The sequence below is a fragment of the Geospiza fortis genome, unplaced genomic scaffold (assembly GCF_000277835.1).
Source record: "Geospiza fortis unplaced genomic scaffold, GeoFor_1.0 scaffold52, whole genome shotgun sequence".
NCBI classification, from domain to species: domain Eukaryota; kingdom Metazoa; phylum Chordata; class Aves; order Passeriformes; family Thraupidae; genus Geospiza; species Geospiza fortis.
In genome coordinates, this window is record NW_005054659.1 from 9862 (window position 1) to 31452 (window position 21591).

The window sequence follows — 21591 nt, forward strand, 5'->3', positions numbered from 1 at the left end:
AGAGTTTGTTATGCAGAACTAGGGAAAGCTCTCTTTAATCATACTGCAGCTTCTGGAAATATGGAGCGCCTTGTGGGGTTAGTATTCCTTATCTCACCATAGTGGGTATCAGACCTTTAATTCCAGCTCTGCTTATGGCCAGATGCAGACACATCTAGGACACCCATTTATTCCTGGCTGGAGATGCCAGCCCTTGTGAGCCCAGGGATTTGAATATTGCAGCCACTGAGAAGCAAGAGTTGGGACTGTGCATGTGGGGTAGCACAGCTGAAGATTTACGGTTGCACGGCAGACCATAAAACTTCCTTGTAAATGGCCAGGATATTTAACTTTCATTGTTACATCTATTTAGTCTAACTCTTACTTTATCTTCCTTTTACAACTTCCTATAAAGGTTACCTGAGCATCCCATTAGCATCAGACAAAAAAGCCCCAAGTTTTTAGCATCACTGAGAAGCGAAGCACTATAATTATTTCCTTCTGTTAACAACACAAAAATATTACAGAAGAGATTGTTATCTGACATAAATCATCATTTACCCACTTTTATCTCATGGGTCAGCCCCGGGCAATGAAATATAATTGCACAGATGAAGTGTGTGGCAAAGCTGGAACCTGCAAAATTTGATGTTTTTTGAATGATATGATATAAGCCCATGGTATTCAACATGCCTTATGTCTCTGTGAAAGCAGTAATACAAGGGAGGAGGTACATCAGTGAATGACTGCAAATATTGTACTAGATCATCTCAAGGGACAGGGATGTGTAAATCCACAGCTTTATGGAGCAACAGGAGCTCAGACTTGCTGGAGCTTTGCCTCTCTGAGGGGAAAGGACTGTGGAGAACAGCAATTTCATTAAGAGGACAGTGTGGGATGCATATAAATACGAATGGCATCTGGCTTCTGGGGGACTCTTTCTTTTCATAAACAAATATGAGGGAAAATCTGGAGCTTACAGAGTGCAATTACATTTCTTAAATTCACTTCTGTCTTTTAATTATTTTATATGGAATGTCTCAATGTAATTCAGTTTATATGTGCACATTAGCTATAACAGCATAACATAATCATATGTTATATATACAAGATAAGAGGGCCAAGAGCCTGATGGCAACATCTAATAAAGCATGAGCTGCTTTCACAGGTTTGGGTCCAGCCAATGCACACTCCTTTAAGCAGTGCTAGGGCAGAGGAGGAGTTAGCACAGGCCACCAGTCTCTTCCAGTAAGCAGTTAGGGATCCTGTTCTGGTGAGGAAACTGGGCTGTATGGACAGGAGTCATGCCATGGCTGTTGGTAAAGAGGCTACACAACACTCTGTGGCTCTTTTATTTATTATTACAGATGTAGTTAATTCAACTGTGGATATGTGAGTTGAGTCCACCTAACCAACCATCTCAAGCTGATCAGCAGCAGCTCCTGATGTCATCTGAACACAGTTCACAAAAAAAATTATGAGAGAATGGCAAAATTCTTCCACTTCTAAGCACACAAACTCCATGGCACATTTGGCAATGGTCATACTCACCAGCATTATCCTGCTGCTTGGTGTTTTTGATGTATGCAGAAAATTTGGAAAAGATATCAATTCCAGCAGTGTTTGATTCCCGGTGCTTAGCAGCCAGCTTGGGGTATCTGAACAGGCAAAAGCAGTGGGGAAAGCAACATCTTGTTACCAGCATCACAGCCATGGCTACAAATATAATTTACAAGAAGAGAGGAAAAACCTCCTGTGTAAAGAACTGTAATTAACACTCATTATCTCAAAACAACAACTTGGCAAGACACTCTTAACCCTATCTGTTATCCGTCTGTCGAGGCAAGCATGCGGGGAGTTACACAGGGATGGTGTCAAGACAAAGGTAATTGCACTCATGCTTTATGTAACCACAATCCAAAATCAGCCTTAAATCAGAAGGAAATACAAATTTCCAGAAAGGTGCAGGGGAGTTTGGCAGCCAGATCTCTCCATTATGAATGGCAGCCGTGTCTAATCCTCTACTCTGAAAATGTACTCCAGGATGGAATAGCAAAGGGTGTTAGGATTAACCAGGTGAAGGAACATAAATGTCCCAGTCTCTGCATTGCTTTTTACAGACATTTAGTGAAAAGGAATATATTGATTTGAAAGATAAACACAAACTAATGACTCCTACTGACTTCAGTGGTCTTGGAGCAGAGCATAGAAAATGTAAATGCCTGATCTCTTGCCTAAGGACTGGCCTATAGCTGCTGGTTCACTTGGAGGTAAAATGCTCCATAAGGAACCAAGCCAAATTTGATGGATTCATAGATTCGAAGGTCCAACTCACAAGCCAACTATTTATTTTTTCCATTATCCTTGTATTAAGTCCAAAATGTTTGACTTAGTAAGGCATATCTGGTAAATCTAAACCTTTCATTGGTTCCTTTTTCATACTGGAAAAATCTGGGCCTTATTCCTAACCTGAATTAGTTTAGTTATAACTTCCAGTAATGGGCTCTTGTCATTTCTTGACTAGAATAATGAGCACTTTTCTGCCTCCTGAGCCTCTCGTCCTCTGTAATCAGTTCCCCTTCCAACCTTCCTAACACACCATACAGCTCAGAAACCTCTAGTTTTTCACTGTAAAATGCTTTTCCTGGCACAGATATTTTCTGTGGCAATTCTCAGCATCTATTCCAAGTTATTTTTAGCTTTGCAAAATGTGGCCACCAGACCCATACAATTTTTTCCTAGTACTGGTCTCCTTAATTCTGCATACAAGGGCATCCTGAAATGTGTACAGAGAAAACATTCTGCAGTTATTAGTCACATAAGTAACCTTCACACATGGAAGTCATCTCACTGAAGCCAGCAAGTTTCATAAATAAATATTACTCCTGTAAGTAAAGGTTGTAGGAAGGAGTGCTTTTTAGGAACTCTTCTTAGGACATCTTTCATTCCTAGGAAATGGAATATTGACTGAAAAAAATATCTGAAGGTCTTACTTTGGAGGTGCAAGAATCTCTTCCAAGAATTCCTCAATCTTGTTAACATCTGTCTTGACTTCTCCATTAAATGTCAGGAAAGGTGGGTGGGTCCCAGGAGCCAGATTGTGCAGGTCAGCTGGCTTTCTGCAAGCAGAGAAAAAGTCATGAAATCACTAATCTTTATGGTTGGGTAGTTGCACAGATATTTATAGTTCCTACAAAATCAGTCTGCCTTTTTTTTTCCTCTCCAGTAATTTGTGGTTGGAAGACTTTGAAACTACCCCAAGCACCCTGTTTAATATAAAAACATTCCACAAGTGAGAAAAAAATAAAAACAACAGCCAAACCTGAATCCCAACTATTTTGTTGTGCACCACAGGCTCTCTCAGCCAGATAAAAATCTGATTTAACTTGGAGGGGTCTTTCTATAGTGTAAACACTGGGTCACACACCTATTTTCAATTAAACAGAACAATTTTTACCTTTTCAGATCAACAGTGGTGACATTGAACACAACTCCTTTGAGCCACAGGATCATGAAGAGACGCTGGGAGAATGGGCAGTTCCCAATGCTTTCTCCATCTATACCAGCCTGGGGGGGAAAGGAAAAATGGATTTCAGATTTGTTACTCATTTACCTCCCTCAAGATGGAAAATTGGATGGTGAAAGAAAAATGAGCATTTTAAAAATAACCAGCAGTGCTTGTTATTTAATACAGTTCATCATCAACACAAGAATGGAGCTACTGCAGGATTCAGCCTTTGTCAGGAGGTCAAGGATGCAACATGGAACCTCGGCTGAGGACATCCCTAAGGAGATGTGTCCCTTGCTGATGGCAAGCAACATCCAGGGTGTTCCTTCAACTAATCTCATCCCTACAGGACTGCCTGTCTCATGGACAGGGTGGACACACTCAGGACCCGATTTCTGCTTTATTTAAATCTGTAGGCTGCAGTTTATATCAGCTCAATATCTGCTTCACTGTTTTGCTATCTAAAACATGTACTTTAGAGTTAAACCCAAAAACTCTGGACATTGATTCATTCTTGTTCACATCAACAACTGCCTCAGACACAAACAGCCAGGTCCAGACAGAAATCTCCATCTGAATCCTTCTGAGGTTCAAGGCAGTTTTCAGCCACCACATTCAGTCTGTTCCTATCTCTAGTATCTAATGAATTGCCTACAAACCACTACACAACAACACAAAACTGCTAGTGTTAGCATTGAGAAGCAGCCTATTTTTTCCTCTAAAAATTTATGGTCCTTAGCCATGCAAATCCTAACTTTGAGCCATGGAGGGATACAAATAACAGCAGCTGAACTGAGCCAAAGCTGTGGCCAAGGACAACATCCTTCTACAGTAATCATGCTTGTGGCCAAAGCTTTCAGGATGATAATTGTTTTGATAGATTTCCATTTTAATTTGTGGTACCATTGTGTTTAAAAGATTCTTATAATCCTGGTGAAGCAACCAACCTTCCATTGTTGACCCACATGGATTGCATAACTGTATTTTAAGCACAGTGTGTGTCCGAAAATGGCTGATGAAAGAGCTAAGCAGATAAATGCCCTTTTCCTTTGGAGACAATACTACTTATTATAATTACAATTATTATATTACTTTGTTGGCTGTCATAAATTGTCTCTTATTAATATTCAAGCTGTGAGGTAGCATTTCTCTGTCTTAAAGAATGAACCCTTTCTAATTATTGCAGCTCTGTGAAACATCCCCAGCACAACTAGAAACATTTTGAGACATGTCCAGTTGGTGCAAATTCAGGCCTTGCCTGTGAAATGTTCAGCCGAAAGATTTTCTTGTGAACATCAAGAGCCTTTCTCATGTCTTGAATGCAACTTTTCACAGTTCTCGGTTTAAAAACAAATTCCACGTTTCCTGTCACCAAACTATGGGGAGAGTGTGAATTCAAGGCTTGGAGACAACCTGACATAAAGTTCAGAGCTGTGTAAAGAGATTTGATCTGGGTTCAGATTCAGTTTCAAGCACTCAGACTCTAGAGGTACTTGGATATAGGGGGGAACAGTCTGGCTGCAATTTTACTTGAAATTATGGATCTGCAATATGTCTGGCACAAGGCATACGCAAGGATCAACACACAATGTAGCTGAAAGAGTGGTAGAGCATGAGAATGAGTAAGAAAGGATGCATTTCCCATCTACCTGAGGTATGAGTAATCTGGTTTTGCAATATTTCATGAATTTAATCATTAGCTCTGTTCTGCAAATTTCATGGCAACAGCAACAAAGTCACCATGGGAATACCAGGGACCACCAGATTGCATGCCATAATTACTGCAAAGTCACATTTTATGATTTGGATTTTGGTTTTTTAACCTTTGTCAGGAGCTTTTGACTTCTTACCCTTCCTGAAAAGAGGCAAATGCTATGGGAGAAAACAGCAATATGACACCAAACTTCCCCTTGAGTTTTTCACCATCTTAGTCATAAATCACAATTTCATCTTTTTCAGGAAAGACATTCCCTGCTCTCTCCATTTGTTTATTCTCATGCAAAGATTAAGGATTATCCAGACTTGCATCTTATACGTTCTCTGTCCTTCAAGGGAATGGTGAAAAACCATCTCCAGACCAGAGGACTAAAGGAGGGACAAAGCAGCTGAATCACACAATCACAGAATCAGCTGAATCACAGAACCTGCTGAGTTGGAAGGGACCCACAAGGTTCACTGAGTCCAACTCTTAGCAAAGGACATCCCCAAGAGTTACACCATGTGCCTGGAAGAATGATAATGACAAGGGAGAAACAGGAAGTGATGGGTTGTGTGGGGCTAAGGGATGCAGAAGTCATAGGAAAAATGAAAAAGATGTGAAATCTGGAAGAAATAAGATTGATTTGGTGATCAAAAATAAAATTAATTGTGAAGGTCAAATGAGTCCTCCAACAGTCCCAATGGTCAAAATTCCTTCTCAACACTTCCAAAGCAATGGGAAACATTTATTGCCAGAGACACATTGGGAATAGGCAGAGGAAATTCCAAAAACAAAAGATAAACTAAAGAAAAAGTACAGTATGATCTCTGTTCAAAGCTCTGGGATCTGGAAGCCAGGCTCATGATTTGGGAGGAGACTGACTCATGGGTTTTGATCTCATGTGACTGGCATAACTGAAAATGCTACCACAAATCACAAGGCAAACTGGTGACAGAGGAGGGAACAGTATCAAAATCTCCCCAGCAACACTATTTATCTATTATATTCAGCTCTTTTTCTGTGGAAATTATAGGCAAGGCACTCTTGGTTTTGTGTATCCTTTCTCATTGCCTCTAACAGCAGTCAGTAATTCAATGTTCAGCACTCAGAAAGAGCAAAACCTTAGTAGGTAACAACTTCAAAGGCTTATCAGAGTGTTTTGAGATCCCTTGTGAAGTCTATTAACTACCAGGAGGAGATGAGAAAGAAAACTTGCCAGGCTTAGTCACTCTGAGCTTCAAAGAAAAAAAGCTTTCTTAAAGCACCCCAGTAGTGCCTAAATGAAAATCTGTTGCATATTTGTCCAAGGGTAAGGGCTCAGAAAGGCAGGAATTAAATAATACCTTCATCAAGATCAAGAACTCAAGTAGTGGATGGAAAGAAAGGAACATATAATTGACAAGTTGGAGAACCACCATTAATCCCTGCTGTTTTTCACAAAAGCTTTCTCATGCAGCTTCCCTGAAAAACATTAAAAGTGATGAAGCACTTATAAAACAGAGCAAGTTGGTGACATATGCACTCTCTCTGCCAGTAATATTGGATATTTCTGATACAATGATTGCAACTAAGGACAGTACTGACAATCCTGAATAAAAGACTGCAGCTAGGGACAGATTTGAGGCTTTGTGGGCACTAGGATAAAGGAGATAGAGTTGTTAAAGCACACTCCCAACAGAGAAGAGCCTCACCTGAAAAGGCAAATTCTCATAGTGACCATGGAAAAGTGCAATAGATTTGAGGATTTGCTGGGTGAGACTCTTTGGCCAAGCACTACCCACCTCACTGAAGTTTAACTTAGGGAAGGTCTCCTATGTGAGCAAGGCCAAGATGCACATCTGAAAGATGAATCTGTCCACCTTTCACTTTGACTGAATCCACTGAGTGTCTTAGTTTTAAGCGGGATGAATGTGGACCCCAGCAATAGAGAAGTCTGGAGTTTGTGGAGACAGAATTTCTAGAAACTTATGTTTCTCCATCTTGGAAACAGCACTTTCTGCTTCCATTGCTCCCCACAAACACAATTTTATTAGTTTACCTACTCAAAAAGTATGCTTTTCTACTTAGTCTCCAGCTGTTTCTGTCCTTCACACTAAGCAATGCAAGGTCCTGCCCTGGAACTCAGTACAATCACACCAGGAAAAGCCTCCTGTCAGACCAGCTGCTTCCCTCCATCTGAGTAATGGCAAGAATGAACAACATGTTCTCCTTTATTAATTATAAGGTGCTCCCCCTTAAACAGTTCAGCTATTTTTAGTGAATTAATTAAACCTTAAAAACATTTGTGTGCATGCGTGGGGGCTGCATGAACTCATTATCAATTAACAAAATTTGGGTGGTTTCAGGAGGGAGAAAAAATAGTCTCAGTGATTTTATGAACTTGTGTCAAGTATTTTTTGTGAAGTCATGGCAGTATCAAAAGCTTCCAACCACTGCACAACTGAACAATGTGAACAAGGAGCTCTTCTCAAGTTCAGGCTAATACTTTGCTATTAATGAAATAACAGGAATAAATTTACTCACATATTCCAAAAAATACACTAACTGGTACATGCAATACACGCAGACAACTGTATATTATTTTAACTAACCTTAAGAGAGGAAAAAAAAGACAAGTTGCAGTTTTTTTCCCAAAATACAGAATTTCAAAGAAATACACCATCATTAATAATGACTAAGCATCTAGCTTAAAAATGGCAGCACTGGAAGGAATTACATATGGCAAAGCACTGTGGTTTTTCCAGGCAAATAATGTATTTGGGTTTATCTATCCTCCTTCTCCTTTCATTTTTCACTGCATTGAGGTCACTCTGCACATGGTCTAGGGGTCTGTTAGACTGTAGGAGAAAGCAAGGAGATATTTTTGATTCCATTAAAGCACTTTTTTTTTTAATAAGAATTTTAACAAGTTAACAAAAACAAGCAGGCTAATTCACCTAAATGTTTCCCAGTAAAGATTAAGGAGGGATTTGATTTCATCATCCCTACAATCAAACTCAAGGCTCACATTGCACATGGTTACGTCCTCTCTGTTTTAAAATTGGGAAAGCTCCTGCCTTTTGACACTTACTCTCCTTACACTCAGAACCCAAAAGGGAAGTGAAAATCCTATTGGAAACGCAAAGCTGGCCAGGAAATATCCTATTTATTGTGCAATTAAAGAAAATAAAATCTGTCTTAGTAATTATACCACACACACAATAGCACAAATCTCCATTGTAGGGGAAAAAACATGGGTTGCAACATGAGATCAGACATGCCAAGGTATTGCTTTAGTAAGGATTATTTTTTTTCCATTTTTTTGTCTTTTTTTTCCTTCCCAACTTCTCATCCAAATGCAAAAGCCAGGGAGCTTTTTGGAGTGCCACCAACCAAGAGGCAAGCTAAGAACTGCACTTTCATAGAGCAGCGCTGGTAGGTCTTAGGTAAGAAGTAAATCTTTTCTCAGAAGCCTTGTGTGTATCACAGGACACTCTTGTTGACTGTGGCTCTGATTCAGGAAAGCATTTAAGCATGTGCTGAAATACATCCCAATTCAGAGGAAGTATATGCTTGACTTTAAGCATGTTCTTAAGTCCTGTTGATTTCAATAGGACTTAAGCACATACTTAAGTACTTTCCTGAACAGGGGCCTATAAAAACAAGAATAAATTTGCTGTGCAGCATTTCAACTTCATTGGACTTTTCCTGAGATTTCATTCTGCTAGGAGAAGCTGTGGGCAGCAGCCTTCCAAAGGAGGGCGAGATAGAGCAGGAATATGTCCCTAAGCACACGCATATGGAAATGGACCATGTGCATATATGTCAAACAAAAATAGAGCCTTGCCTGAAGGGCTGTCAGGGTAGTAAGAAAACCAAAAGGAAGTGGTGAGACTCTTTAGCCAGCTCCCCAAAAGCCAGCCAAAATACTGTCCAAGCTTGGCATTACATACAGGCATATATTTCAGATGCACATAAGCTGAACTGGTCTGTGCTGCTGGCCAATTTGAGGGGAACTGGGTTCCAAGCAGCTGAGCAGGGGCTGAGCATCTCCAAGGAGCTGCCACTGCACTCTCAGATCTCTGCAGCTTTGGAAGACATGCATATGTTCTCTGGAGATATTCAGGACTTTCAGGAGATGGAATTGCAGGTTTAAGACCCCATGGGCATCATGCAGTTAGGACATGACAAATATTATCTATAGGTTTGGTACATCATGATTTTTCAACTTTTTATATCCATGTGAGGGGCAGCATGGGCAGGAAGGGATCAGTCCTATAGGTTGGCTTCTTCCAGAGAATCCTTTCAGGATGGTTTAGGATATTCACAGTTAAACATCAGATTCATCTGCCACATCAGCTGAGGTCCTGGTAGCAGAGCAGCTGCATGCACTGGGATCAACCTGCACAAATAGGTCTCAGTTGCCTCAAGGGCTTTGTTGGAGCCACTGGCCACTGTATTTGCTCTTGCATGAAATAATTTTTGCTCTGAAATAAAGCTTGTGATGTCTGAGAACTCCAGTCACGTGCAGTTTAGACATAGAAAACTACAGACTAGACCATGGGTGAATGGTCTGATCACATGGAAAGGATTCCATGTCATTCCATCACCTCTTCTGCTTTCTTTTAAAGTTCCATGACTTGACAAATACCAGTAGAGTAGAAGAGCACAGACTACTCTGACACCCTAGAACATGATATTATTTTCATTTCATTTATACTTGTAGATCTGTTACTTAGCTTTGCATGTGGTCATTCTCATTAATGAGAATTTAATATGAGATAGTCAGAAGTAGTGGGAACTATAACAAAACTTCCTACACCAAATATATAAAAAATATATATATGCATAACGTTTGGTACCAATATATTTTTTTTTCCAAGAGACCATATTCCAGCCTGCTCTGCTGAGAGGAACTTCTGAACACCAAGACTGACTTTCAGAGGGTGATATATAAAGAAAAAGCTCCTAGAAGAGTGAGAGTCATTAAGTAACACCAGAAGTACTGTAGAAAAAAATCACATAGAGCATGTATTTATATTCTTTTAATGTCAGCAAAATACAAGCTAAAGGATGGGTGCTAAATGCAGGCTGACATTTTCAGAGTGGCTAACAGTTTTAGATCTTGTGAGACAATTTGAAGGCAGCTGATTTCTCACAAGTATCAACTCTCTGCACTTGGCAAATCATGCCACAAGCAACCCAAAATGAAAAGCTGATTTTAAAAGCCTCAATAAGAGGGAAGTATCACTGACTGTGAGTTTCTTGAGCAACTACACAAAAAATTCAGAGTGTTCAAAAATAAAATATCCATGGGAAGAATATTCTTTGAGGAGCTCACTTGGAATTTGACAAATCCCTGATGGAGATGCATGAAGGCTTTGGCCATATCACCTTGGGGAATACACCTGGAGTTGTGGTCTTTGGCCAGCCCCCAAGGACGGGAAAGGTGCTGGGACCACACAAAGCTGAAAGGTCACAACATGCAGGGCTCTCAGGGCTCCTGGCTGCCCAGCAGCCCACCCAGCAGCCAAAATTTCCTTCTAAAATTACTATTGCAGTTTCCCTCCCTACAGAAAACTCACCACAGCCTCTGTTCAGTAATGCTGTGAATGTTTTAAAATGGGTTTTTTTTAGACTTAGTGCAATTTAGAGCAAAATCTTGAAATTCTTCATAACCAAAAATTGCCATTCTTGTCATAGCTCTTCATAGCAGATGGCACACAAAGTTCCTGTGTTTCAGAACATAGAGGACTGAAAATACAGGTGTTTCATTCTTGGCTTGATGGACAAACAACGATCATCCTTTACACTTCTTCCTGAGCCTTTTCCAACTTAATAAAGCAACTGTGCTCCCACCACTCACCAGGATCCTGGCACAGGACCCTGGGTACCCTCATCAGCCAGTGGATGCAACCTCAGGAAACAGCTTTTAAAAGCTTTGCTTTTTGGGGACCCATCAATAATTCACTGTGAGTGAAACATCACAGGAACAAGAAAATAACTCAAGAAATGTCAGCTATAGAAGTTTAACATATAGAAAGATGTCGGAACAAATGAGTAACAGCAAGTCACAAGTGAATGTGGAAATCTAAAGTTGATAGGAAAAGACAATATGGACATACCAGGAACAAATAACATGAATTAACCCAAGTAATCTTGTTCTCTGCCACGTTTCCCAGCACTTTGGGTAGGAAAGAAGAAGCAGGAACCTAGAGCTATAAGGTTTATGACATCAAATCCAGACCATATTTTCATTAACAAAATCAGGAAACAAGACCTGCATGAAACCTCTGCAAAGTGCTTGTACAAGTAGTTGAAAAAATACTTATAGAGCAGCAGAAATCAAGTTTTCTGTTAGCACATAAACACATAACAAATAGAGGTACCATAAAGGTCTGTGACAAGATGAGTCATATTTAATGTTTCCATTAGCAAAATGGAGGAAGGAACAGACAGAACCTTACAAAATTTCCTGGCAACAATAAGCACAGAGAGGTTACTGGGATTTCCCAGGAGAGGAGTAGACTCAAAGTGATGCTAAAAAGTTGGAACAAAGTGTCTGAAATCACTTAAATGAAATTCAGCAAAATAAACTTCAAGGTGCAAGATGTCAGAAAAACAAAATGTGATGTACAAAATGCAGGATGGGGAATAGCTGGTGAGGGAAAAGTGAAGGAGGTTTTACGTAAATCACAATGTGAATCATCTCTCTGTGCCTCTACAGGAAACAGCAACAAGTTAATGAGATGTACACGTGTTGCTCTACTACAACATAACAGTCTCCTCAAGCATGCATAAGATTGCTTCACAAAGAGCAGGATGATCCATTGTTGTTCATGCCCACAGAGGATGGGATTAAGTACTTTGCTCAATTTGCAACACCAAAGATTTAGAAGGGGAAAAAACTAGTGTAATTATAGGACTAATGAAACACAAAGCAGGATTTCTAAAGAGATTGTGTAATCTGCATCTAGTGGAGGCTTTGAAGAAAACCAAAAGAAGCTGGTAAAACTGGTCTTGATTTATTTCATCCTGCTGCAGAGCAAAGAGGGGGCACAGAATATTTTAAAAATCCTTTTTAACAGTATACATTAGTGACTCTGACAATAAAGCTGCTCCTGCTGCCAGTGCTGGATGCTTGGTGGCACAGACTTCTGCCTCCCTCTGACCTGCACAGGATGAAGTCTGGCCCCAGTGAAATCAATGACAATTTTGCCCACGACTTTGACAGTACCAGAATTTCACTCGGAGGTTTCATGGCCAGAGGGGACAATTATCATAATCTTTCCTGACCTTTTGCATCATACAAACATAGATTTTGCTCAGCCTGTAGCCAACATTTTGTGGCTGAACTATAACATATGTTTTGGAAGGGTTTTTGGGAGAGGCACATGCCTCACATAGAGTGGTAGTAAAATCCCCTCTAGCGTTGCCTGTTTGCATTGCAGGGAGCAGCTCCTGCTCCCAAGGAAGTCAACATCCCTTTTCTGGGGTTTTGCAAAAGGTACCTAACCTGTCACATCAGTTATACATGCAATCTTTTTTCTTATCTATCAGTTGCATGTGAGTTCAAGTACTGGAAGGAGCCTTAGTGACAGGATTTGGGGAGCCAGGACACAGCAGTATTTAGAAAATTCTCACAATTTTAGTACAATTCAGTAGAGATGCTGAAGCATCAGCTACTGTTGGTTGTTTTGGATACAATGGTGTATCTCATAGGAAGAAGAGCTTTGAACAAGAAAGTCACTAATCCCTTTTATTAAGATAAATAAACTTAGAATCATAGTGGTTTGGGTTGGAAAGGACCTTAAAGATCAACTATTTCCAACCCCTCTGCCATGGGCAGGGACACCTTCCACCAGATCAGGCTGCTCCAAGCCCCACCCACCCTGGCCTTGGACGCTTCTAGGGATGGGGCAGCCAAGTTTGTCTGGGCAACCTGTGCCAGAGCCTCACCACCCTCACTGGGAAGAGTTTCGTCCTAATCTGATCCAATCTAAACCAGCTCTCTGTCAGTTTGATGCCATTTCCCCTTGTCCTGTTACTCCAGGCTCTTGTAAATATTTTCTCTCCATCTTTCTTGTTGGCTCCCTTCAGGCACTGGAAGGATCTTGTCCTGCAAGATTTTGATACCAGTACCTGTTCAGCTCTGCATATCCATAATGCAGCTTCTTCATTTTGGAAGCCCAAGCCTGCAGGATCTTGTTGGGGTTTTTGCCTTTAGTGCCACACCAATTGATGGATTATATTCTAATGGAGTCAGTGGAGGATGCCCCATCCCTGGAAATGTTCAAGGTCAGGCTGGACAAGGCTCTCAGCAAACTGATCTAGTTAAAGATGTTCCTGATTACTGGAGGGGAATCAAACTAGATGACCTTTAAAATGTCCCTTCCAACTCATAAAATTATATGATTCAGCGATAATGTACCTTATCTAATTCCATAACAGTCAGTATTCACACAAAATATTCCCACTACATTTTCCACTGACTTCAGTGAAAGCAGAGTCATACTTTGGATTCACTAGTTTCTTCCTGATAAATGATTAAAACCACAAGTGCTCTGAAGAAAGAATTTGTGAATAACTCTTATTTAGCTATTCACAAAGCACCAATTTTAATACTTTCACATACTGATGATTCTATATCCTGAGAGATAATTAGATACCAAAAAAATCATTTCCCTCTGGGGAAGCTGCTGAAAATAAAATGAGAGATAGATCAGTGCCAAAAGGTGTCATAGGCAATGCAAATTTAGCCAAATTATTCCTGTTTCTAGTGGAGATCAGGTGCAAATCAGGTGTTTCTCCAAAACAAGACCTGTGCAGAGTTCCCATTACAGTACCAGAATCCTGCATGCACTTTTTCTTGTAAGAATTAAATCTGGCACATCTGGAATTTGGATGTCTGTTAAAAATCTCTGAGCCAGGGGTAGTAATCTGGCCACACAGCATATTCTGCAAATGTTGGTGAATAGCAGCCAAATTTCCATGCCTCTAAGCAGCATATCAGACTAACTAATAATAACAGCAGCCAGGTGCTGAAAGTCAATGCTGAACCTGAAATAAGATCCAGGGCTGAATTATTTATTGAAATTCCATTACTTTATTTGCAGTCTTAGGAAAGAGAGTCACTTGCAGGCACTGCAAATAAAGGTCTGGATGCTGGGTATTGATGATAAGGGCATTTACCACACCAGCTGATCCCATAAAGTGTCCTGGGGGTCTTGTTTTGTACATTATTAATATCATAAAAATACTGAATGGGTTAAAAGAGCAATTGGCCATCCACAGGAGGTGTCCCAGGGTGGGCAGGACTGGGCCTTCCTCTCTCCTTTTGCATCTCCAAAGTTCACAGCCCTGCAGAGGGCAGGGGAAGCTCCATCCCGAGATGTGACGGGTGTTTCTGCCTTCCACTGAAAGCTGATCAAACTGTGCTGCCAAGGACCAGCAAACCACAGGCCCAAAGCAGGCTTTGGTTTGATGCTTACACCACGTGTGACTTCCAAGCACAACCCACAATCACTCCAATAAACTATCAATACAATATTCCTGGTACTTGGACCGAGTCTTAATGCCCTGAGAATAAAAATGCCTTATAAATAAATTTTCTGGTTTCCAGCTACTCACAGAAAAATAATTAGAGTTCAGTATTAAGGGGATTTTTTTTACTTTTCATATTTTGTTCCTTGCTGTATTTGTTCATCTGATCATCTAAACAGACATGCAACCATATTTTAGCCATTAGAGGGATGTTGCACTACAAGGCAGTCTTTTCTGATCTTTTCTGACGACACTCCCTCTGAATATTTCCTTAAACAAGAAACAGAGAGCAAGTTCTGAGTTTATAAGTAGAAATACCTGCAGTGAAAGCAAGAGTCTAAGATATACACACCAACAGCAAGTAAATGTTCCTTGGGATCCACCTAAAAGCAAAACAGTTTGTGTGTTCAATATCAAATGATGGAGAAAATAAACAGTGGTGCTTTCCAAAAGCTACTGAGAAATTCTGAGTAAGTGTGTGTATTAGTAAAAGTAGAATTTACAAATATTTTTTTGCACAATGGGCTTCTGAATTTAATGTATTATAAATATTGTAAACAGAAAAGAACAGATCAAAGGCAGAAATCTGGAACACATTTCTTGTTTGCTCAGTATCTCACTGCAGGATGATTTCCTTTGTCTGTAATGTTTGGGCCTGACTGAAATGCTTTAAAAAGAAATGGTTTTGATAATTTTCTCAAAACAAATTTTTACCTGATGCTCAGAGTCAATTTCCTCTGATCTCATTTTATCCTGTTATCCAGCATGAAAAACAAAAACAATCAAACCCAAAACCAAAGCTTAATTAAGTTTAATTCAATGCTATAAATAAAAATAATCAACTGCACTTTCCCTAGCACCTCTTCACCTCTTACTGTCCTTTTGTTTCTGGGATCTTTAATGATGCTGTTAATTCCAAATATCATCTTTTTTATTATTATTATCATACCTACATTCCTCATGCTCCAAGTGGAGCACCCTCCAAAAGGACCAGCAGTGACTCCAGCATGGCTGAACAGCAGAACTCTTCTCCAGCCTGTTCTTTCCTCCCACAGCTTCCTCAGAAGAAATCAGTAGCCTTCTTCCCAAAATGTCTCTTGCTTGCACTCTTCCCCCCACAAGAAAATAATCACTTTGTTGATTTTATTTCATTTTATGCCCCTCACCTTTCAGCCATATTCCCCATTCCCTGGCTTCACCGCTGATTTGGTGACAGCAGCCAAGGATCTGTCCCCAGCTCCCATCCCTTTCTCTGGCTCTCCACTCTGCTTCTCTGCCATTGTTACTCAGCCGCTTTATTCAAATTAAACAAATCCTTTTTGATATGGTGGAAATGGAGTGTGACACAAGGGTCATGCTCTCTAAATCTCCTCATCCATTTATTGTTAAGTTCACAAGAAGGTGCCACCTTCTCTGGAGACAGTCCAGGCTAATCAGGTAACTGAGAAAGCAGGATTTGGCAAGAGAATTTCTGAACATTTTCTATACATTTGTGTACAGCTGGGCCTAATTCCCTCAAATACCTGAATAAGATCTGAAAAATAAGCTATTTTCTTTTTTATCTTTACTTACAATTCTCTCTAAAATGGCAATTTTTCTCCCCTATTATTGTAAAATGTCAAGCACACACGGGTGGTCTTCAAAAAATAACAAGTAAGAGAAATCCTATAATTTCACACTTCCAATGCAAAGCTAAACATCTGTTAGTACAAAATCACTCTTTCTGGCAGAATGGCACAAGGTGATTAGTACTATAATGCTGCACTCACTTTCAAAGATCCTGCATATGGCTTAAAATAAATGTTAAATAAATATTCAAATAATTTTAATAAGTTAAAAATGAATAATCCTTGGTGCCCAGAATGAAAGAGATATCATGGGACTAATTATAACTTTATAAAGATTATAATATTTATATAACTTTATAAAAATATATATAACTTTCTATAAAAGTTACATAACTTCTTCACAGCTCCCATCTTGGCCACATCCTTCCCCAGCTCTTCAAGGCTGGACATGAGGAGCTGTCTACAGTCAGCATTTCTAGGATATATTATTATTGTTGAATCATCTGTTTTGAGATAACCTCTGAATCATGAGGGCATCGAGCAGAGATTCTGCTCAGTCAGAGAACAAGGTGTTGCCACAAGCACAGGTCATAGGGCTGCTGGTGCCAACGAGCCAGGATGGGCAGGGGATGCTTCCCACTCTCAAACAAGTCTTCCCACATCCATGTTCACCTGCCTTTAGTAGAGACTGAACAGCAAGAAGACTTATGGAATGTTTAGAGAAACGTGTAATGGAAGATTTGTAAATATGGAATTTAAGTATGTAATAGAAGATCACATTCGTGCACTCTGAGGAGCTCCTTGTGGCTCCATCCTGGACCAGGCTGAGTACAGAGTGTTTAATGCAGTGGAAACATCATTTCTGAGCCTCAAGCAAGACCCAGTCCTAGGACTGGATCTAGAGCTTAACTGTGAGACTCGGAGATATTGCTATTAAAAAGAAAACAAAAACAAAAACAAAAATTCAAATTTAGCACATCTTGGTACAAGAAAGGGCAAAACAGAATTCCTTGTCGAATGGGTGAGTTAACACTCAGAATGAAAAGTAAATTAAAATGAACCAAATTCTAACTGAAGACTGAAAATAGACTTAATAATTAAGGGCATTGTTGCACTGAATCCTCTTGGCATGTCCCGGGCATTGAAAAGAACTAAGCACAGAAAAACAACTAAAACTGCCATTCTGAGAGAACCTAGAACCTGCAAGAATATTCCATGATTCAATCCCTCTTCATTCAGGAAGAGCTTTTTAAAAAAATACTATAAATAAAATAAACAAGCAAAACAGGTCTCCAGTTGCACACTGAATCAGCAGCAATGGCTCATCACAAAACACAGGGCAGTGAAAGAAAATAATTTCCCCCCATGATATGCATTTGCATCTGTTTGAAGTTGCCCATTCAGCAGCTAAAAGCAAAAGGAAAGCAGTAACACAACGTGCCTGTTGACCCACACAAATTGAGTCACAATCTAGAAAAACACCAGCAACAATAGCAATGATCCATCGTGGCTGGTTTCTCTGATTTCCACTTGTTTGAGACAATACACAGGTACAGGCACACACCAGCAGGCAGAACAACAATAGCTACATGCCCTGGATGTCAAGGTTCAGGGTGTTTATTTGGGTCTTAAAATGTCATGAAGAGGACAAGCTTGGCAATCCATACAGAGCCAGCCATACAGACACCAGCCCAACCTGAAAATTAATTCAGCATTTTGTCAGGAGTTAATCCACAATGATTGGGTAGCCTTTACAGTCACTCATCTGTGTAAAGGGAAAAGAGGGGAAATTTCACCTGGACATGGCTACTGGACTACACAGATAGGAAAATGGATGTTAGGAGAACCATTTCATAGGGAATGAAGCCAAGGCACAGGGTTGTGGCATGACTTAGGCAATGACAGACAGAAAGGGCATTCCACTCTTGTATCTCCCAGTTTAGCTCTTCCTCATCTCATCTTCAAGGTCTGACCTGTACTGGCACAGCAATCATCAGCTCAGCCTTTGGAGGCCCTTCCAAAGTCTGGCCCTGGCATAACCAGGTTTGATAAGCACATAAGATAAGCAATCCATATTTAACCAGCATCTGAAGTAATCACATTCTATTATCATACCCAGGACACGTAAGCAGCCTCTCAGCATCATTTCTGTCAGACTAACCTCAACCAAATTTGTGCTGCCATTCAGAGACACAGAAAGCAAAGATTCCTTCTGTGCCTCAACCAAGCCCTGTTCTATTTTGTGATCTCCTCCATAGCAGTGCCCTGCTGGTTTGCAGATTTTCTGGTGCGTTTATTCCTTTCTTGTCCCTTGCTATGTGTGCTTCATTACAGCATATCTAGTCTTGGTCTGAAGCATGACTTCTTTGGTGGTTCATTCCAACCTTTACAATTACTATTAAGCCTGTTCCTACTCTGACTACATTTGACCTTAACCATTAATGTGTTGCACAAAGAAGTTGTGAATTCCCCATCCCTGCAAGGGATCAAGGCCAGGTTGGATGGGGCTTTGAGCTACCTGGTCTAGGGGAAGGTGTCCCTGTCCATGGCAGAGGAATTAGAAGTAGGCAGTATAAAAGTCCGTTCCAACTCAAACCATTCTGTGATTCTCTGTCTTGTTATACCTCTTACCACTGTGCTAAAAAGACCCTGCAGATACATTTAATATTGCAGTCAAGTGATGCTTGCTCTTTTAATTAAAGGAGAAAGGCTGCCTTCAGGATGGCAATCTTAAGCAATTTTTAGCCTTAAAATTATTCTTCTCTACTTCTTTTCCAACGTCCTAACACACATAAGCTCTGTGTGTTATTTAAAACACCCAGTCAAAAGATAATCTAAACCTTGACCCCTCCCTACTAACAGCAGTGGCAAAAAGAGAAAGTAAAAATGCATAGCTGTGATTAGTATGATTTGTGTGTTTGTTATTGGGCTATTCACTGTGAATTACTGAGCCTCAGTGGCACAGGAACACTGAATCAGCCATGCTAAATGCTGTACAAAACCCAAAGGACACAAGAGCTATTGACTAAAGGACAGAGCACAGGACCAAGATGAAGTTCTTGCTGGCCCTCCTTGCACAAGGTTCTCAGCTTCTGCACCTGCAAAGTACTGACCAGGACCGTACAACGCTTTGGAAATACTATTAAAAGGCATCTGTATTTATTTTTTACTTTGGGGAATGGATTTTGCAAAGAGAGTCATGTTCAGAGGTGGCTGCCAAAGCACAGAGCAGACTGCACAGCCTCCTTTGCAGAACTGGGATCTAAGGATGCTTAATTGTTATCAGCATCTAGGGAGTTTGGAGAATTTCTAGTATCACCCTGTGTTTTACTACCAAGAATTAAAAAAAAACCAACACTCAAAAAAACATCCATCTTCTGAACATTTAAAACCGATGCTAAACAGTCTTTTCTGAATAGAGACAGATGCTGAACTCAGCTGTCAGATTTCTGAGGTGGAGCACACAAGGATTAGCTCCTCATACTTTGAACTCCACTCTGCAGCAGCACAGTCTCTTTGGAGGTGATGAGCCCTTCTCCAAGAAGTAGAGCATTACACTTATGTCCTTACCAGCAGCAGAAGTTACAAAAAAATATTGTGTCTCCTTTGGCATCTTCTTGGTTAAGAGAAACAGAAACTAAAGCCACACCTAAATCAAGCAAATTTCCTCTGTGCATAAACCCCATTCCCAGAATCAAGAACAGGTTTTAACACCTGAGATATTGGTGAATGGTGACCTGAGTCAGATTTTTTTCTTAGACCAGAAGAAACAAAACAAATTGGCCAGAGAAGTTGTGGATGCTTCATTTCTGAAAGTATTAAAGGTTAGGCTGGATGAGGCTCTGAGCAACCTGGTATTGTAGAAGGTGTACTTGCCCATGGCAGGGGAGTGGGAATTATGTGATCTTTAAGGTCCCTTCCAACCTTCCAACTCAAACCATTCTATGATTCTATGAAATGCAAGAGAAGCAACAGAAATAGTTAAGAAATGGCTTCTTTACAGCAGGATTTACATAATAAGGGGGGGGGGGGAATTTATTACTCCCATATAATATCCTTGCAAGTTTTATAGAATTTAAAGTAAATGAAAATCAGTTTCAGCCTTGAATATTAGGCCTTGAGCATTTTAATTAACTTTTTAACTACTGCAGCAAGCACATACAGGTGAATACCATGGGCTTCTGTCATCTGCATTGCACACAAAATTAGCATCTATCAAGATGAGGATTTAGAGGAGCAAATTGTCACTACCTGAGCACCTTTATCCTCCTTAATTGAATGTCCTTTACACCAGAGTAGCTACAGCAGGGACAGTTTCTACTCCTACTGTCCTATAGATGCATTAATACAACACAGCCCTCCTGAAATACATTTCATTTAGTGCTTTATTTCAGTTTTATGAAGGGTTGCCAGAAATACATAAAAAGGAGTTATTTTAATGTCTTTTGGAAATCAGGTACACGGGGCGGGAGGGGGAAATCGGAGAAGCCCTTGAGCTCCAGATATAGAATACCTCTTAAGAAGCAACCAGGCTGTTTTGGGGACCAACACAGAAATCATGGGGATTACAAGACTGGTATAAATTTATGAGTCTGTCTGTGTGTGAGAACAAGCAGGAAAAGCAGACAAGATGCAACACGTGTGCGCAAACTTGGCACCAGAGAAGGACTGGTATCAGCATTTTATCAAGGTGAGGAGAGCCTGAAAAACTTCCTTTGGGTCACTGAAGGAGGCAGAAAAGCACAAAAGTAAAGAAATCCTGTGAAGAATTTGGGTCAAAGCCTGGAAATATTACTGAGCTTAACATGTAAATTCGCTTTGCAGGACCTTTTCACAGTTTGATTAGAAAAAATAATAAAAATCAGAGGGCTTGAATGATGGGAGCTGTGTTGTTGCTTTCTATTAAGATAAAGTGCTGAAGTGCTCATTTGTTCATAGACTGGAAAGTAAAAAAAAAAAAGTTGATTTGGATTTTAACAACACTGGGGCCATTTTGACACGGCAAAGCTTTACTAAGGTGTGTTAGAGAACTGCATCTCAGGGGGCTTTGTGATCAAATCTCTTTTCTGAGCACATCTCCTCTCATGACACCGTACCTATGACATTTCTGATGGGGTGCATCAGAGTCACTGAATCAAAGAAGAATATGTACTAAATCATGGAAGATGACTTCAGCCAGTGAACACCACCATTAATAAAATATAGATACATACAGAAGAGTAAAATCATAAACACTTCAAAAAATAAGTCATGAAATTATTCTTGAGAGGCACTCTCAATAATACTCATTTACAAAGAATCTTTAAGTTTAAGAG

General features: G+C 40.1%; 1 protein-coding gene across 1 annotated transcript in view; it reads right to left on the minus strand.

The window, feature by feature from the left end:
- Positions 1–1530: 1530 nt before the first annotated feature.
- The window catches only part of CLIC5 (chloride intracellular channel 5), a gene marked incomplete at its 3' end in the record, with an annotated part of 47024 nt that continues 26963 nt past the window's right edge, over positions 1531–21591 (minus strand). Inside the window, exons 2-4 of the mRNA XM_005430614.1 lie at positions 3437–3546; positions 2973–3098; positions 1531–1637 (exon numbers count right to left, since the gene is read on the minus strand). Coding sequence (XP_005430671.1) covers positions 1531–1637; positions 2973–3098; positions 3437–3546 — 343 coding nt within the window. The remainder of the gene's footprint in view (positions 1638–2972; positions 3099–3436; positions 3547–21591) is intronic.